The 18,860-nt window shown below is 50.5% G+C and overlaps 1 protein-coding gene across 1 annotated transcript in view; it reads right to left on the bottom strand.

The window, feature by feature from the left end:
* Positions 1-18,512, bottom strand: part of KIAA0319 — a 47,450-nt gene extending 28,938 nt beyond the window's left edge. The window contains exons 1-6 of the mRNA XM_081295946.1: positions 18,407-18,512; positions 12,967-13,093; positions 8,968-9,701; positions 8,408-8,594; positions 2,174-2,272; positions 488-585 (exon numbers count right to left, since the gene is read on the bottom strand). Coding sequence (XP_081152072.1) covers positions 488-585; positions 2,174-2,272; positions 8,408-8,594; positions 8,968-9,701; positions 12,967-13,021 — 1,173 coding nt within the window. The 5' untranslated portion in view covers positions 13,022-13,093; positions 18,407-18,512. The remainder of the gene's footprint in view (positions 1-487; positions 586-2,173; positions 2,273-8,407; positions 8,595-8,967; positions 9,702-12,966; positions 13,094-18,406) is intronic.
* Positions 18,513-18,860: the final 348 nt, after the last annotated feature.

Genomic DNA, 18,860 nt, shown 5'->3' with positions numbered 1-18,860 from the left:
CAGGTCCTCTGCAGAAAACCAGGTCTCTCAGGATCAGTCAGTCAGGAAGACGGCAGCCTCCTCCTGGGGACCTTATCAGAGCAGTGTCCCACAGGCAAAGCCATCTGGGACTGCAGTGCAATCGTGGGCACCTCTGAGGAACGCCTGACTGGGAAGTGAGGGGCACCTGGCTCTGTGCCGCAAAGCTGCGGGACCAGGACGCAGGCTTTTAACCCTGCACAGCGGGCGCCGGGCAACGCCTGTCCCCTGGCAGATATGCTAGCCAAAGCCTTTATGTAACCATCTGCCCCGTCCACCTGCATGGCTTAAGCTGCTTGTCCTCCTTCTGAATGCATTCTGGTCACTTATCTTCTGAATGGGCTCCAGCAGCCCTGCTGTCTGAGGCTCTGCGTGGCCTGGACTGCAGGCTTGCACCACCCAGCCTCTGCCTGAGACCTGAATCTGGGTTCAACAGGTAAGACAGTGCCAACTGAGTCCAGTTACCTACTTGGGAGAGGCGAAGAGTCGGCCTGTGACCTTGCTCAATGTCACCCTGGTAGTCTGCTGGGTGGCTTATTAGGCTCCATTCATACTTGTAGGTTGTTTCTGAGAGAAAATAAGAAATACGAGCAGTTATGGGTTTGGGGCAGTCACCCCATAACCTGGGTTGAGATGGAGGAGACAGCCATAAGCCCAGGAGTGTGGACACCTCATACCCTGACCCCACCTACCCCTCTTCACCCTCCATCCCAGCAAAGAGAACAACGTTTCTCCCCACCCCTCACTTCTCCCTCTCTCTCTCTCTCTCCTCTCCTCTCCTCTCCTCCTCTCTCCTCTTCTCTTCTCTTCTCTCTTCTCTCTCTCTCTCTCTCTCTCTCTCTCTCTCTCTCGTACCAGGGATTGAGCCACACCCCCAGCCCTTTTTTTATATTATATTTTATTTAGAGACAGGATCTTGCTGAGTTGCTTAGGCCCCCGCTAAATTGCTGAGGCTGGCTTTGAACGTGAGATCCTCCTGCCTCAGCCTCCTGAGCTGCTGGAATTACAGGTGTGAGCCACTGTGACTGGCAGTTTCTCTATCCTCTTAATGGGAAATTTTTTTTTATTATTATAAAAACATAACTTATAGAAAGTTTGGAAAACAGAAAATAATAAACAACAACAAATAAAAAAACCTTCCCCAATCTCTCGGCTAGCCTTTCCTTCCAGGTGCTACGTCTGATCCTCCCTGTAAGTTTTAAGAGGATAATACACTCTACTTTCTCTCCTGTTAATAAAAGGCAGGGGGATTTCAGCCCATTTGATCTTTGTAAGGTTTATGTAAGGATATGAGAATGAACTGGGCATCTCTGGGTTAAGCTAAAGCCATCTCCCACCTTCAGATATGAGAAAAAAAAATGAGGTACCTCCTCTCAGGATTGAAATGCATGTCAGGAAGTATCCGCTCTGCTTATAAAATCCCAGCCACATGTGAGAATGAGCCACATGGGAGAATGAACCAAAGGAACCCAACTGAATGACAAACAGCCAAAGCCCTTAAGAAGGAGTTACCTTAGGGAAAAGGGCATTTGACCACCTGGGGACAGGTCAAGTGTCCACTGGCCAACAGAGCTCTGGACACCTGCAGAAAGTACTCTGGACCTTTTTTGAGCAAGCTGGCATGAGGTGTCTGCAAACAAACCTTTGGTCATACACTGCTTCCCTCCTCCCGGGGAATGTCCTGGGCTCCATAAGTCCCCACAGATGGAGCTCTGCTACCTGACACCCTGCTCTCACGCGGTGTTCTGCTTTCCACAGCGGAAAGAGCTTTCCATCCTGAGCAATTAAAGGTTATGCAGTGCATGTAATCTCTTACTCCATTCAAGACTGAAGCCGGGCCGTGGTGTGGCTTAGGAGGCTGAGGCAGCAATTTAGAGAGGCCCTAAGCAACTCAGCAAGTCCCTGTCTCAAAATAAAATATCAAAAATGGCTGGGGATGTGGCTCAGTGGTTGAGGGCCCCTGAGTTCAATCCCGGTACCCCCACAAAAATTAAAAAAAACCTGTTTGAAGAAACTTCCTTGCTCAGGGTCGTCCAAGCCTAATCTTCCCACAGAACCGTGCTTGGTGCTGTTGCCCAGAGCTGGAAAACAACTATAAAGACCCCCACCCCGACTCGCCCTTCCGGGGAAGGTCACACCGGAAAGTCAGACTCACCTGCAGGTGGCGCTGGCACCACGGAGGCCTTCAGCTCCACCTGGTCCTGGGGCAAGGTCACGACCAGGTTGTCTCCTGCCGACACCCACAGTTCTTCCACTGAAAGGTAATCAGGGACCATGCATGCCCTCACATATGTGCCCACTCCCATCCCTGCCCCACAACAGGTTTGTTCTTAGATTCAATAAAACAAAATAACATGGTTTTGTAATCGTGCTTCATAGTTTTAAGGAAGTCACTTTTGCCCCCGGTTAGTAACTGAACTGTGCCCTTGCTGTGCTGCGAGACAGACTTTGTGAGTCAGAGCCGTCTAGGTGGGCTGGTGCTGGGAAGAGGACGTCAGGTCGAGTGAGTCTCTGGCACCAGGCGCAGGCTGCGGAGTGGGCCTGTCTCCCACCGCCCCAGCTTCCCTGGGCTCCCCATCAGTAGTCATGAGCGCTCCTGAGCCGCAGATCACACACGCAGTTCTGGGCAGCCAGGAGGAAATTCAGGCAGCCTCGATACATGAAAAGGCCACTTTAGCTCAAGCGGCAGGGACAGGGACTCCACAGGAGCACAGGGCACCAGCTCAGCACTTGGAACAGTGCTCCTGGGCTTGGTGCCAGGGTCGCCCCCACTGTGTCCTGCCACGGTTCTGCAGGCCTGCTGGGCTGGACACTAGTGTCACTCATAAACCACACGTCACACATAAAACACGATGCAGGAAAAAAACAGTGAAAACAAAATCTGAGCCCTCACCAGAGGTCTCGGCCACGGGGAGACGCTGGAGGCACAGGGGGCTCAGGCAGGCGCCCGCGGCCCTCAGTCCCAGGCCCCGGAGGCTGTAGCCACTGAGAGGCCTGGAGCCCTCCTCGGGCTCCCCCTCCTGTCACTCTCACTGTCCAGGCCCCCTGTCCCACAGTGGGGAAACGGAACCCCGGAGAGGCACAACAAGCTGTCCAGGGCCACCTGGATAACTAGCCAATGCTTACTGGTCCACCAGGATTTAATTAGATATACTGGTTTCAGTACCAGATTGAACTGGCCAAGCACTGCTTCAAAGGCTTCCAAAAAACCATGTAATCCTCCCAACCTCACATGGCGGTGTGAAGCCACAGGTCCCTGAAGAAATGGCCTCTGTTAAAGATCCTGCAGACGCATGGCCTGGGCTGAGGGCCACTGTGACTGTGCAGACATGGAACACGGCAGGTTTGGAGCCACAGTTTCCTTCGGTTGCCAGTCCCTTGAGAAATACAGCCATTTACTTCCACCCTCTGTGTACCACCTACGTTCTCCTGACCAGTGGACTTCTCAGAGTGGTTTTGAGCTAATAGACCTCTAGTCCCCACAGACCCTAAGCTGAGCTCGCTCTCAGATAACGTCTGAAACCTGTAAGAAGGACTGTAACAAGAACTTCCAGGCTGCTGTTGCCAAACACACTGACTCTTGGGCCTGTAGCTATGCGCAGGTGCCTGATGGGTAACTCACAGCAGGATAAAAACTCAGCATCTCTCCGTCCATTTAGGGGAGGAGAGTACTGGGATGGACCCAGAGGCACCCTAGCTGTGAGCCACATCCCCAGCCCTTTTTATGTTTTATTTGAGAGTCTTTATAAGTTGCAGAGGCTGGTCTTGAACTTGCAACCTTTCTGCCTTGGCCTTCCAAGTAGCTGGGATTACAGGTGTGAGCCACCATACCTGGCTCTAATCCTGATACACCCAGCCTAATTCCCTTTTAAGATTGGGAGCCACCTCGTCACAAAGACATGAAAAGTTAATTTCGGCTTTACTATAAATTACTGCGATTTCTAAACTTGCTTGGAATGCCTGCCCGTGCCTTGAACTCACCCATGCCTGGCTTTCCCTGACCAGATAGCAACCCTCTCTGAAACTCTAGTGGCGCCTCATAAATTCTGACGTCGGGACCTAAATTTACTCCCTAAGTGCTGGATCATTTAGACCATTAGCCTACTACCTGCCTTTGTGTTATGCTTGTCAAAATCCTGTCATCTGTAGGTTCTCAAGACACCCCCCACACACACTTTTTGCAATTTCCTGTGCTATAAAGCTGCGCTCCTAGAGAGCTGGGGTGCTGTCTTCTATTCACACGGGTTTCAGAGAGACAGCCCCGGCCGGTAGGAATTGCAAGCTTGCTTTAATTTGATTTAAATTGGAGTCGGTGGTCTTTGTCTCATGGTTTAACAATCCCCATTTTGAATCTGTCCCTTTTGCTTTAAGACATTCTGTCCTGCCATCAGCTTAGATTCCACAACAACAGGTCAGATGGACAAATATCTCTACTGACCAGGCAACAACCACCCTCCTCCCACCAACCCTGGGATAATAAATAATCAACCAGACCAGTTTTATACAGTGGCCCACCCTATGCTTTGAATTAACCCTTACTACTCGGCCACTGGGACTTAATTTTTAAATGGATGTGCTTCTTCCTCTTCCTCTTTCCCAGCTCCTCCCTCATCTCAGGGGAAACAGGGTTACCTTTCTTCCCCACCCTAGACAGAGTTGTCTGTCCTGAGCACTCACCCACCACAGGAACAAGTAATCCAGACTTTGGGGATGGCACTAGAAGATCTCAGAAATGAGTTTCTCCCAAATTAACAAGTGAATTACAACTTCAATGGGGAACACGTGGATGTACGCTTTAAATCACCTCTTTAAAAACCCCTGTTCCCTGGGAATTGCACAGAACTCCCCTGTGCTTCTCCTTGGCTGGTAAAACAATAAAACTCCTTCCTTTTTGTCAAAATCCTGTCCTCCTGACTGGATTAGCACTGGGGACCCTAATCGAGGTTTCGGTAACAGTTTTGAAGCCAGAATTAGACAGGAGGTATAGGTAGGTAAATCGAGTCAGATCAATTCGAGTCAGGCCAATTTGAGTCAGTCCAGCTAGTTGGAGGCTGTCCCCTGAGGGACTGAGACGTTAACTCCTTCAGAGCCCTTCCTCCACCCTTATCAAGAACCTGCCCTGCTCCAACACGTTGCTAAGGTCACCCGACCCAGGAGTCACCCCTCCCTACAGGGAGCTAATTATTAATTAATGTGTCCTGGGCTGCTCCACCCTGCCTTCCCCGTTCAGCCCCCCTGTTCCCCACCTTTTGGGCATCCCTCCAAGCATTCCTGGGCCTAGTCATGTATGCAGGAAGGAGAAAGAGAAGAGAGAGAAGGCAGGAGAACAGAGGAAGCCTAGGACACATAAAAAGGGCAGAACACCTCCTTCTTGGGATACCAGGACACCAGCCGTGGCCCCTTCTGCCTCCAGGGAGAAGTCCATGTTACCCCTTTTTAAATAAACCCTGCTTTATATTCCTGACTCGGCATGCTTCTCTAATGTTCAAACTTCAACATTTGAGGGGGCGGAACTCGTAACCGGTGACCGGCGGTATCAGTTGGACCAAGACTCCTTACCTGTGCGTCCTCTGATCCCTGGTCTATGCTCAGGACAGCCCCCCGCAAGACAGGACTGAAGATGTGGGTCTCCTTGTGTCTCTGGTGGGCTACACATTCCTTCCCTGTCTTTGCCACTGATGGGCTCTTGGATTGGTACCTTCAGAGGGGTGGCTGGATCTAGTCTGTTGAGACCCCCGAGCTGGGCCTTAACTCTAAAACTCTGGTCACAAGCTTTCCTGCTCTACTGTAGCCACCTACCTACTGTCCCCACAGTGTTCATTAATACATTGATTTATCATTTTCTTTGTGCTTTGGCTACGAAGGTTAACCTCTTTCATGGAGGAGCATGTCATTCAGGGTGACCCAAATCTGTGCTCCTGGGCCATGGCCACTAATATTTGACTCAAAATAAACTACTTTCTTATTTCCTGAAAGCAGAGTTTATTCTCATTGACAGTAGGACTGTTAGAACCCAAGGATCCTGATTCCAAGGCCAGTTTCCTTTTCCATATTCCACACAGCTTCTCTTCCACCATTAACCCTTTCTGAAGCTCAGGATCAAAGTAAATTAAAAAGGTAAAGAGGTGTCAAGAAAAAAACATCAAAATCGAGTATCATTGGCTCAGGGCACTGAAAACGATTCGGCAGGGCCTTGTTAGTCAGATCTAAGTCAAGTCGGACTGGAGCCGCTGCTGACCTGCTGGACAGGGAGCCCTCCTCCCCTCCCCCCAACTATCAGGGACAGAATCCACACCAGCCTTACCTTCTGCCAGCACCAGTCAGTTCCTGACCGACCAGTGATGTAATGACCAGGCCTCTCTTGTGCTTTTAAACTCTAAATATAGCCACCATTTTGTAAACCCCTGGAGCACACTGTTAAGACTGCGAGGATCTATATTTTCTCAGATTGCAATCCTAATTAGCCCCACAAAAATGCAGTCCTCTTTATTCTCAACTAGGTTGATTTTATTCTTGCTCAACAGAACATAATCCTCAAAATACATCACCACAGGAAAGCTCAGTGAACACGACACTTAGGTCTTCCATAGCGTAAAACTTCTTTACTAGACAATCTAATAGCAGCTTTTCATTACCCACTGAAGCCTCTGCAATCCACAGTCCAGGGGCTCTTCCTCCTTTCTGGGTCTATGGAGGAAGAACGTGCCACCCAGAATGCTTGCCACTGTGTCAAGTCTTACGTCGGAGTTCAGAGACTCCAAAATGGCAGAGCGGAGTAACAGAAGGATGCCATTGGAGGCAACGACAGGGACACAGTCATGTCCTTCTTTACAGTGTCTCATCACCATGACAACTCCCACTGCAGGTGCAGTATTTTAAAATGACCCGTGGGGTTAATTGGACAGTATTCTAATTAGGCTTCCTAAAGTAGCCAATGGAGAGGAAGTTGAAACCGGTTTCTAAGTTAGATCCCTTAGAACCTCAGGGATCTAAGGTAACCAATGGGGCAAATGGGGTAAGGTCTTCAATCTGGCCTTTCCTTGTTTCCACTCCCTGTGTAAGGGCAGGCTGTCTGCAAAGCTTTTTCCTACCTGATTGGGTGGCCCAAACTGGAACACAACTGCCATGTCTCCTCAGAACCACAGTCTTATAAACTCACTGCACAGGAGGAAGACTCAAGAAGGCTGGATGAGGGGCCTCCCCCAGGCTCCACCCACCTCTATTAGCAGAGGTGACTGAGGCTAAGGGCCTGCCTTTTATCCTGCTGTTGTGGTATTGGAGAAGCTAACTTCCCCTGAAGAATAAACAAGATCCTGTTTTTCAACAGATTGCCCAACCATCCTGAGGAGCGTCCGCAGAGACCCAAATTTGACCTACAGTAACCTAATAAGGGAAAGCTTGAGTCTAAGACCTCATACTCATTACTTGCATCTCATGAATCCAGAGTCAAACCAGAAATAAGCATTTGGACATGCACACTAAGCATAATGGGCAAGGCACAGCAGTCTTCTGATCGCTCCTTGCTTGGCCTAAACCACTCCTAGCAAAGTGCCCACCAAAGGGAATGAAAAACTCAGAAGTGCATGTGAGCCCAGACCCCCTCTGTCCTGTCCCTGTTGTGCTTCCCCAGTGATCCTCCTCCAAACAACCTCCCTGAAGGCTGGTCCTTGTCTGTGAATTCTTCTCACTGCCCACACACTGGCCATCAGACTGAAACTCAAATATCACATCTAGAACCCAGAGGAACTAGGCCACTGTCAGTTCTTCTGGCCCATTTATCCACCCTAAAAATAATTCACTATCCCCCCCCCCCAAATTTCCTTTTTGCCTGCCTCCCTGTCCCCATGAAAAGGCCTGTGTTTCAGCCTCACATTTTGTGTCTGGCTTCTATTTCTCCATGTTAATGAATTTGTTGTTCATTTTTCTCTGTTAATTTATTGTCAGCTTTATTTCAAAGAACGGCATTGTGAAAACTCTCCAGGGAAAGTCCAAACTTCCTGCGGTGGAAGTGCTGAGCAGAGTCCCTGGCTTCTGCAAGCCTCCGTGAGTTCCATTGTCACTAGGACATCACACGTCGCTCTCCAGACCCATTTTAGCGGGTGCACTCGATGCCAGTGTTACCTCCTCTAGAAAGACTGGGCTCCCACAGCAGCCTCGCAGCCCTGACAGATTCTATCCAGCCCAACAGCACGGCGGCCCGCCTCCTCTCCTGGACTGCGGCGCCGCCGAGGGGGGACAAGGTCTCCCTCATCTTTTACGGCCAGTACCCAGCACTGCTGCTGGCACGCGGCAGCTGCTCAGAGCCACGCCTGGAGGAAGCAGCAAACTCCAAAAGCTGTGCTGCCGTACTCTGCCGCGTGTTCAGCACAGTCCTTCCAGTTAGGATTACCTGTTCTGGGAGCAGCGGTAGGAGATGCGGGTGGCCCCGGAGTGGACCCAGGAGGGACAGCACTACTGGGGACGGTTGGGATGCTGCACTCTGCGCTCTGCGGGGTGGCTGTGGGCGCAGAGCTTTCCTCCAGGGCGGCTGGCCTGAACCCCAGGCTGGCAGAAGGACTCTGGGAAGGGTTCAGCACCTGCGAGATCATTCAAAAAAAAAAAAGTCTGATAAACCAGCGAACTCCTCAAGCAACGCCACGTCACCAACTTTCCTTTCTGTTACAGAAGCACCGCAAAGGGGCAGAGGGTTTGTTCTCTGAAAGGCTCCGCGAGACGGTCACTTTTTCTGCTCCAGGCCGGGCAGGTGCCTCGAGAGGGGCCCGGCGACGCGCGCAGCCTGCCCCGCGCACACCCACCTCGCGCCCCGCACACACCCACCTCGCGCCCCGCGCACACCCACCTCGCGCCCCGCGCACACCCACCTCGCGCCCCGCGCACACCCACCTCGCGCCCCGCGCACACCCACCTCGCGCCCCGCGCACACCCACCTCGCGCCCCGCGCACACCCACCTCGCGCCCCGAGTCGCCGCGGGCTCGCGGAGAAGCCGCCCCCTTCCCCAGCGCCCGGCCGGGAGGGGGCGTGGCGGCCGAGGGAGGGGGGTCGCTGCTGTCCGGGCTGTGCTTGGGGGACGCGGAGCCGGCCGAGTCCTTCCCGGAGGGGCGCTCCGGGTCCCGCGGCTTCTCCGAGGACGCCGCGGGGCTGTGGCCGTCGCCTCCGGGCTGCAGGCTCCAGGCCGCGGGCTCGGCGCTCCCGCTGGGGCCTGGCTGGGGGCTGGGCTGCAGGAGACTGGGCTCCATCTCCCCGTCGTCATCGGAGGGCTCAGCCATCCCCGCCATCCCCTCCAGGCCCCGGCCTTGGCCTGGGCCTCCCAGGGGCAAGTCCTCCCTGGTACCCTCGGCCGGGTCCCCCCAGGCCCCCGCGGCGCTGGCCCTGCTCAGCATCCTCTCCCCGTAGTCCAGCAGCGGCGCGGGCCTCCCCGCGGGCCTGAGCACAAACACGAGGTACGACCTGAGCGGGCCAGTCTTCTGGGGCGCACAGTTCTCCTCCTGCGGGCAGCTCACCAGGAAGCAGCGGCCCTCGAACCACCAGGCCAGGTCGCAGCTGGGCAGGTCGCAGCACGCAGCTGTGCAGGCCCCCAGGGAGAAGGTCTGAGGCACTGGCACGATTCTGATGGTTTCCAGGTTGGCCGGAATGACGGCGTTGGGGTAGGTCCTCCCCTCGCTGCACCGCTGACAGGCACCACCTGCGAGGAGGCAGTCCACAGTGAGGACAGAGGCGCCCTGCAGGAGTGCCACTCTGGAAGCCAGACTCCCCATCTCCTAGAAAGACCACTGCAACGTCACAGTCCATCCACCAAGCTAGCTACCTTCCCCCCCTATCTGTCTTCCACTCACCCACCCATCCACCCCTCGTCCTTCCACCTTCCGTCCGCAGGCCCTTCCACCTGTCCACACACCATGCAGTTCTTCCAGAGCCTCACGACTCCATGCCCTTCAGTGAGCAGAAACCTTCTTCTCCACGTGCATATGGTCTTACATCATTCACAACACTTTGCTCTTCACGTAAAATTAAGTTACACAGGTTTATTTCTGGGAACCGCATCACATCTTTGGGGTTTGGGTTGCAGTTGGTCATTGATTTTTTCTTTTTTTTTTAAATTTCACAGGTTATTCTGATGACAGATGAGTCAACAGGGAAATATCCAAGACTGAGAAGAGGTTGTTCTCTGTACATATCTAGAACCAAGTAGTCTTAATCAGATTCTCAATAACAGAAGAAGGCAGTAACTACCGCAGGTGATGGCACTACTGAAGTGGTCTACTATAACTTGCTGGCACCAACTCCATGTCAGACCAGCTTTGAGAATCTTCTATAGAAAGGTGTCATTGCCTGAAATTCAAGGGCAAAATCACTTCCCTTGTATTCTTGTTTGTTTGGCATTTTATAGAAAAATCAGTCCATGACAGATTGGACACAAAAACAAACTGGCCTTGCCACATATAATTTTGAAAGCATTGTATTAAAGTTTTGCTGCAGAATTCAGAATGGCAAGGGATTTCCTCCTTAGGTAGGTTCATCACTAATGATTCTTTAAATAACTGAGTTTCGTTTTTTTCATATGAGGGAATGTCAGAGGTTGTTCTAACTGGAAATAGTGTAAAAGGTATACACAGCCTAGGAATTATTTTTATGTATCCCTGCATACACCATAAGTTTTAAAATAACCCAAAGCCAAACCTTGACTCTATGAAAATACTATTTAGTCCTATTTGTTTATTTGTTGGCACTGGAGATGGAACCTAGGGCCTTGCCCCTGAGCTACACCTCCATTCCTGTTTAGTCCAATTTAATATGAATTAGGTATCCCAGATGTGTTTCTTCTCCAGTGCATAAGATAGCAACACACTAAAATGAAGTGGCACTTCTCAAACATAAGTCTACTATTTAAAATCATCCAAATAGTTTTGTCCTTTTATTTTCTAGAAAAGAGCTTCATCTGTGATATGGAGAAAGTAGTGATATACTCCAGCTGAGTATCACAAAATAGCATCTCATCCAGATCAAAGATGATGAGAGGTAAAGAATAGAGAGAATCTCCTACTCCCAACTCCACTCTCAAAACCACTGTGTTTAGAGGTATCACTGCATCTCTGAGTGGCCTTTAAATGAAGACCCAAACTAGACCCATTATTTCACACATGAATGCCAAGATATGCTTTCGTTCTCTTGAGAAATAGTTGGGTCATCTCCTTTGGACAAAGTGATTCAGAGAAAAATCATGTTCATTTCTGGCCTTGGCTCCCAGAAAGCTCAAGAGCCAAATTTTAAACTATGTCACAGGAACCACCACATAGGGAAAGCTGTCACCTTGGAGCACACATAGTTATAGGGGTGAAGAGAACTTCCTGTGGAAGAAGTCTTCAACTCAAGCTTAGCCAGTTTCAACTGGGCTGGAGGAGGCCGCAAGGCAGACCATTCCTATGTTCTGCAAAACTTAAGCAGAGACATTACTGCTAAATAAGGAATTAGGAAGGTGGCTCCACAACCAAATCATTTTTCCTTTGTCCAAGTTTCATAATCACTTTACCATCTTTTTTTAAAAAAAAGCGAGAGAGAGAGAGAGAGAATTTTTAAATATTTATTTATTTTTAGTTATTGGCAGACACAACATCTTTGTTGGTATGTGGTGCTGAGGATCGAACCTGGGCTGCACGCATGCCAGGCAAGTGCGCTACCGCTTGAGCCACATCCCCAGCCCCACTTTACCATCTTTACGGCACACTTGACTGAAGGAGCACCAAATTCCTGGAACCAAGGAACTGTCAGTATTTGTATGCTCTGAAATCCTAACCCAATCCATGAACATTGTAGGCATTTGATTGTCAACAATAAAATCACTGGTTAGCATTTAACAAAGACAAATTGCAGATAACATTATTGGGACTCAGTAACTTAGTCACTGAATTTGTGAACTAGTGGACGGTACCTCAAAAGAAAATGACAGAGCCAGCATCTCACTAAAACCTATTTGGTCTTAATTATGTAAAACCCTACAATCATTAATTTCATTAACTTAGTTGTCTTCTCAAAAAAAGAACAAAAAGGAATGGGAAAATGTTCCTTTGTTTTTTAAAAATGGATGTCTACACATTAATATTAATGACAGTATACTTTCAGAGCATGTTGAACATTCTGTCTTGCACACTAGCGGTGACAGGAGTAGATGGGGGTGGTAAACTAGCATGATGTGCAGAACTTTCCAAAGTGGCCCTTGCATCATCTAAAATAGTGCTTCCGAAAATTTAGGTCTTCTGAACCCCCACCAGGTGCTAGCTGAAACCCCAGATCTCTGAGCCATGCCCTAGGAGTTCTGACTCAGCAGACCTGGAGATCAGGCCCCGGGACAAGGGTCTCAGGCTGTCCTCACCATGGCCTCACTATGGCTGACGAAGTCTGTAAATGAACAGTTTTCCCAGTGTATTTCCATCCTCAACCCCTGGTGCCCTCTCCCTGGTTCAGCTGGTGTCCTGGGCCGTCAGAGCTGAGAGTCTCCAATGATTTTATGGTGCAAGTGCATCCACTACAAATTGAGTATAATAAAAATAAAGACCTATGAGAAAAGAGAGTCTGATACTTCCAGAAATATCAATGATGTAAGTTTTGTAATTCTACAAATACAAATTTTTCCTAAGATATATTAAATGTGATTTTATTTTCCCACATTCCAGGCAGTCATCCGTCCAAAGGAGCTGGTTCAACGGGTGAGTACAGTTCCAAGAAGTGGCAAGTTCATGAGAATAAAAAATTTAAATTCCAGTTTCTATAAAACCAGGGATACAAGCTGGTAGCGTGCTTGCCTGGCATGCCCAAGAAAAAGAAATCCCTTCAGAAAACCACTTATGCATAAGGTCTACTGGAAAGCGAAAACACCACACCTTGGTGTTGAGTGGACCTGAGTTACTTCAGACAAGGCCCAGTGGCACAAGCTCCCAGCCCTGGTCTCCTACCTGCCAGGGTCACCACCAGCAGCAGTGAAGCCAGTGAAACTGTAGGGGGCGCCATTCCGCAGCTCGCAGAGGATGATGGCAGCCTTCAGAGGCAGCACCTGGGGTACAGCCAGATTGGCCTCTAGGTCTTCAAAGGGAAAACAGAAAAGAGACAGGAAGGAGAACAGAGTAGGTGAGAGTGCAAACAACAAAGCTGGCCCAAACACCCTCAGAGTCACATTCCAGGCAGCCATCCATCCAGAGGAGCTGGTTCAAAGGGTGAGTACAGATCCAAGAAGCTTGCCTCAGTGGGCTGTGGAGATAGCAAAAACCCACCAAAGGAGAAGAGCAAAGCAATGAACTCAGACGTGTACGGCAAAGGACCCGGCCACCATCATCAAAGGACCTTGGCACACACTCAAATGCAGACGGGGACCGGGAAGGTTTTAAGGTGGGAAAAGGGGAACAGCTTCAGGTGTGCACTGCCTGGCAGCTGCTGGCATGACGTGCAAAAGCAGAGCACAGCTACCTAGAAGTGCAGCATCCTGTGTGATGGAGCAGGGAACGTGGATGGCTTTCTCAGGTCGGTCCTGAGTTGGAAGAAGATATAAAAAACAGGGAAGCTGTCAGTCACCGATCGAGTCCTGGCCATGTAGGATTAATTATTGCAGAAGTTATTGTTTAGCTTCCTGAATTATTAGAGATAGCACTCTGGCTTCCTACAAGTCTTGCTGATAACAGGCCACTTCCTGGGTGGCCGGTTTGTTGAATTTATTGCTGCAGGTCATGGCTCAAGGTCCTACTTTTAGATATGGCCTGGCCGTTTTCCACTTGTGTATTCAGTATCTCACAGCCCAGACCTGTGAGATGATGACACAAACATACTGCTCCATTTTTTCAATTCCAGCATGTAAATACTTTCTCATTTTGCCACCTCTGACCTCAGATGTCTTACAGCTGCAGTTGGCCAAGGGACAGGCAGGATTACATGCTGTGGCTTGTGTGTGAACATCAACCATGCAGAACAGGTGTCTGAGGCTTGGAAGAACATCTCCAAAACCACACGAAGGGGCTGGAGGTGTAGCTCAGTACAAGTTCTTAGCAAGTTCACAGCTGTGGGTTCCATTCCCAGCTGCAGCAGCAACAACAGCAAAAGCAGAGCTTTCTTACACAGACAGCGCTGTGCCCGCCCGGGCTCCTGCCAGCACCAAGCAGCTCTGTGTGACCAGCCATAGAAACTGAGGTGGGACAGAAGAAGTGAAAGGTGGGTAGGAAAGGTGCAAAAGAAGGACAGGAAATATGATTTTAACGTGGAGGTCTGCATGCCTTTCCAGCCTCGGTCTCCCTAAGCCAGTTCCTCCCAGGCCTGTCACTCTCTGTGAACCTTGGAGGTAGTGGAGATTCACCCACCTACACAAATCACCTCGTGCACAGGTAATAAAGACTAAGCAAGGAAAGGATTTTTAAAGAAAATCCTTCCAGTGTTATCTACTACTGGGTTAAACACTGACAGGTGCCTGGGAAAGCTTGCCAGGAGATAAGAAGATCCTAGAGAATGCGGCAACAAAGAGAATGGACTCAGGTGGCTGGCCACCTCCCTTTCCCCCAGTCTAGGAGAGGAGTTGAACAGACTGACCCTGGTTGTAAAGTAAGGAGTGTACTCCTGGAACATCTGCGGCAAGCCACCTGTCAGGGCCTGTGGCCTTTCCGGTGCAGCCCCTGCTTGTAGGCACAGGGAGGCCGTCCACTGAACCCCGCCTGCCACTGCCAAGGTCTGAGTAATAAATGCCCAACCCTCTCCGCTGAGTCCTCCAAGCTCTTCTCTGGGATGGGTAAACAAGGGCGTCTGCAGCCCTGGGGATGGACACCTACCCCTCAGGTAATGGAGACTAGCCTGAGGATCCAGAGAATAGACACCATGAACCACCTTGACCATCAGACAGAGGCCAGCTCCAGGTACCTCCTCACCCAACCCCTCTCTCCAAGTGTCCTTTAAAAGAAAAACCTGAGAATCCCCAACCTTCTGCCACTCTTCACATGGTCCACATTCTCCCTTCCATGTGTGTTCCTTGCTTTCCTAAATGAATCTCTGTGTCTCTGAGGCATCCTTGAATTCATTTCTGCAACATTTGTTAAGAACTCCACTCCTTATGATTGAGGTCCCCCTTTGGAACTCCTTGGACTTCCTCCAGTAACTGAATTGATAAGATGTCTGGCAGAAATTAAGAATGTGTGTGTGCACTCGTGTTTCTCTCTCTCTCTCTCTCTCTCTCTCTCTCTCTCTCTCTCTCTCTCTCTCACACACACACACACACACACACACACACACACACACACTTATTTTTTCCTTTGAGATGGAATCTGGGTGGACCTCAAACTCTGAGCTCAGCAATCCTCCTGCCTCAACCTCCTCCCTAGCCAGGACTACAGGCACACACCACCAGGCCTAGCTAGGAACATCTGTTCACACTGGGGATTGAGTAATTCATACTGGGGATTGAACTCAGGGGTGCTTTACATCTGAGCTAGATCCTCAGTCCTTTTTAATTTTTGAGAAAGGGTCTTGCTAAGTTGCTGAGACAGGCCTCGAACTTGCCATTCTCCTGCTCCAGCCCCCAAGTTGCTAGGATTACAGGCGTGTGCTACTCTACCAGAATATTTTAATTTATGACATTTACATCTTCCTTTATACATGCGTGTTGCGAGCCACCCAAGGGCTGTGTCTGTGAGCTATGCGCATGTGAGTATATGAGGGGACTGGCCTGACGGTACTGCCTGATTGGGCTGTGTGACATATGTGTGCCCTTTTTCTCGTTCTGCCTGTGATCCCACACAGCACATGAGATGAGTGTGGCTTTCCAAGATGTCGGTCAATCTGCTGACCACAAGACATCACCAAGCAAGAATCCACCCTTCGAAACCCAATCCCTTGCCTTATTTGGGTGGAACTTTCTCCAATGACTTCCCCTAAATAAAAACAGGGGTTTGGGGTGTGCCCGCTCTCTTGTTCCTTCCAGCACGGAGCTGACCCTTGGGGTCACTGAGCTGTCCTGCCTTAGAAACTTATGCTGTGGGCTCTGTGGTTTCTTCTTCGTGTTTCATAGTTATTGATATAGCCAGCTCCTTTGAAGCCAGCTCTTATCGCCAGTCTGGCCAGCTGGTGATACATGTGCACAAAATGATTTGTGATAAAAATGTTTCTAAGTATACCCTCCTATCATCCTGTTGATATAAATATTCTAAAGGAAAAGAAATGTGTCCTGGTTTGACAGTGTTTTTGCCTCCTTAGGGTTATTTCTTCTTCTCCTTTGTTGCCTTCTTTTTTGGGGGGATGGGTGGTTGCAGGGATTGAACCCAGGGGTGCTTAACCACTGGCCACATCCCTGCCCTTTTTATTTTGTGTTTTGAGACAGGATCTGGCTAAATGCCGTAGTGCCAGCACCCTCTCTTTGCCTGGCACCTTTCTCAGTTCGATCTTCACAACTCATAGGATGATTATCTTAAGTGAATGGGCCTCCCAGTGTGGGGAGGCTAGAGTCCATTCTCTGGACTCCTGGGGACTCTGAGTACTTGCTAGGATCTCAGAATGAAATGCACAAGCTCGAGTCCTAGAGAGAAGTCTCCACACGCCTGCGTCTGGAACCTGCTGGGAGGTCAAGCTGCTGCTCAGGTAAACCGGGTCTTGGTTCTGGTTCGCCTGGGTCTCTCCCCACTCACCCCTCGGACCCCTCTCCAGCCCCAGGTGTGCACAGAGCACAAGTCTCCTCACCCCTGTTTCCAGAAGCATCACAGCACACCGGAGAGCTCCCAGGAGCCCTGTTGGAGGAGGAGCAGTGGGGAGGACAGCAGAGGTCTCCCGGTTGGTCATGCGGTCAGGTGGTGGCCAGGCAGAAGGCATCCAGACAGGGCGAGGCCCTCACAGACAGCATGGCCGCCTCTGGCAGAGGGTGTTTGGAGCTGCTGCACCTTTGCTTTAGGGTTTTCATCAAGAAGCAAAGCCTAGGCATGTCCCCTGGGCCAGAATCTGGCCATCGACCACTCGAAGTGCAGCTGCCCAACTACAGCCACACTGGCCAGTGCCTGGGGAACAGAAGGGGCTCTGTGGGGCTTCAAAATATGGAGCTGAGCCAGGCAAGATGCCAGGAGGGAACAACCACAGGTGACCTCAGTCAGCTGGGGAGGAAGGCCCCAGGCTCCCAGCCAGGGTAGCTGAGGCCCCTGGAGCGCGGCTCTGAGAAGGTAAAGCAAGGGTGTGAAGAGTGAGGTTCACGCCCCAACCCAGGGGAGCTCCCGGCAGCAGGATTGCCACCAGCTGCTGGCCTTCCTTCCAGAGAGAGAAGGGTGGTTTGAGATGGGAAGGGGACAGAAGGGGAGATGGCTGTTAACCAAGACAGAGTCACTGGCCTGTGCTGAGGTTCAGACCCAGGGCCCTGCACAGTGGAACAGGCACTCTACCCCTGAGCTGCCCGCCAGCCAGAATGAAATTCATCCAGTGGCCCACAGTGCTGGGCCGATGAGGGCAATGCTGCCACCAGCCAGGGGTGGTCGCCTAGGAAGGGCCACACATTACCTTCAGCCAGATTAACAAAGGGCCCCTGGGGCAGACAGACCGAGAGGCACACAGCGCCACCAAATGGGCTGTGGCCACATCTCCAGCACCACCACCTGTGAGGGTCGCCTTGTGTCCAGGACTAACTCCACGACCACTCTGCACCTGGAGGGCAGCCTGTCTACGCCCCCTCCTGCAAACTGTCGGGCTCAGCCGCAGAAGCACTGCCACCCAGGACCAGGTCCCAGGCTCCCCAGCACCGGCCAACGTGGCTCTAGACTTGCTCTCATCAGAGGGCACAAGTACTACCTGCTATGAAAGGTCCCGTCACTAGGCTGGCAGCAATTAATCAAATGTTTCAGAATGGCCAGGAGACAGAACGTTAAATGTCCCAACACAAAGGAATGATAAAACCTAATCCCATCATTACACATTTATATATATCAAAATGTCACGTCAGGTGCTGTGGTACACGCCTGTAATCTCTGTGGTTCAGGAGGCTGGGCAGGAGGATCGTGAGTTCAAAGCCAGCCTCAGCAATGGTGAGGTGCTAAGCAACTCAGTGAGACCCTGTTCTAAATAAATAAAATATAAAATAGGGCTGGGATGTGGCTCAGTGGTCAAATGTCTCTAAGTTTAATCCCCAGTACAAAAAAAAAAAAGTCATGCCATATCCCATAAATATGCACAATTATTATGTGTGATTTAAATATAAAAATACACATTAAAATCCCTTTAACATGAATAATTTACAGATTTTATTTATTTATTTATTTATTTATTTATTTATTTATTTTTGGGTGGCGCTGGGGATGGAACCTGGGGCCTCGTGCATGCTAAACAAGCGCTCACCACTGAGCTACACCCTCAGCCCGGGTTCTTCTGTTCTGTTGTGAAATCCACATTGAGTACCTTTAAACTGTACTGGCCTCTGTTGTCTTGCTTGGTCTGCAGTGACCACTCTCTCTGCAGTGGCAGTGCTGTTGACCCCTGCGGCAGGAATGACCCTGAGCTCCTCAGTTCTTAGACACCAGACCCCAGCTTGCCCTGTAGCTCCCCAGCCTCCCAAGGCTCTGGGGAGTGAGGTCACCTTCCCTGCTTCCGTCCCTGGGGTGAGGCGCTGCTCTCTGGACAGAGCCCTCTGTCCTGCCCCTTGCCCTCTGGAAACCCACAGAAAGCCTGTCTTGCTTAACAATTTTGATGAAAGGTTAATTTGAATTCAGTGGTAAACAGGGCTTTTAAGATCAGGCTGAACAAGCTCCAAGTGTCACAAATGTCACACATGTCCCTATGCGCCTTCTGCAGGACTGACCTTGTGAAGGGAAAGTCTGGAGAAAGTGCCAGGGAAGAGGAGGGAGGTTAGTGA

This window comes from Spermophilus citellus, assembly GCF_964194105.1.
Source record: "Spermophilus citellus genome assembly, chromosome: 5".
Classification (NCBI taxonomy): Eukaryota; Metazoa; Chordata; class Mammalia; order Rodentia; family Sciuridae; genus Spermophilus; species Spermophilus citellus.
This window is presented reverse-complemented; position numbering and strand designations above follow the sequence as displayed.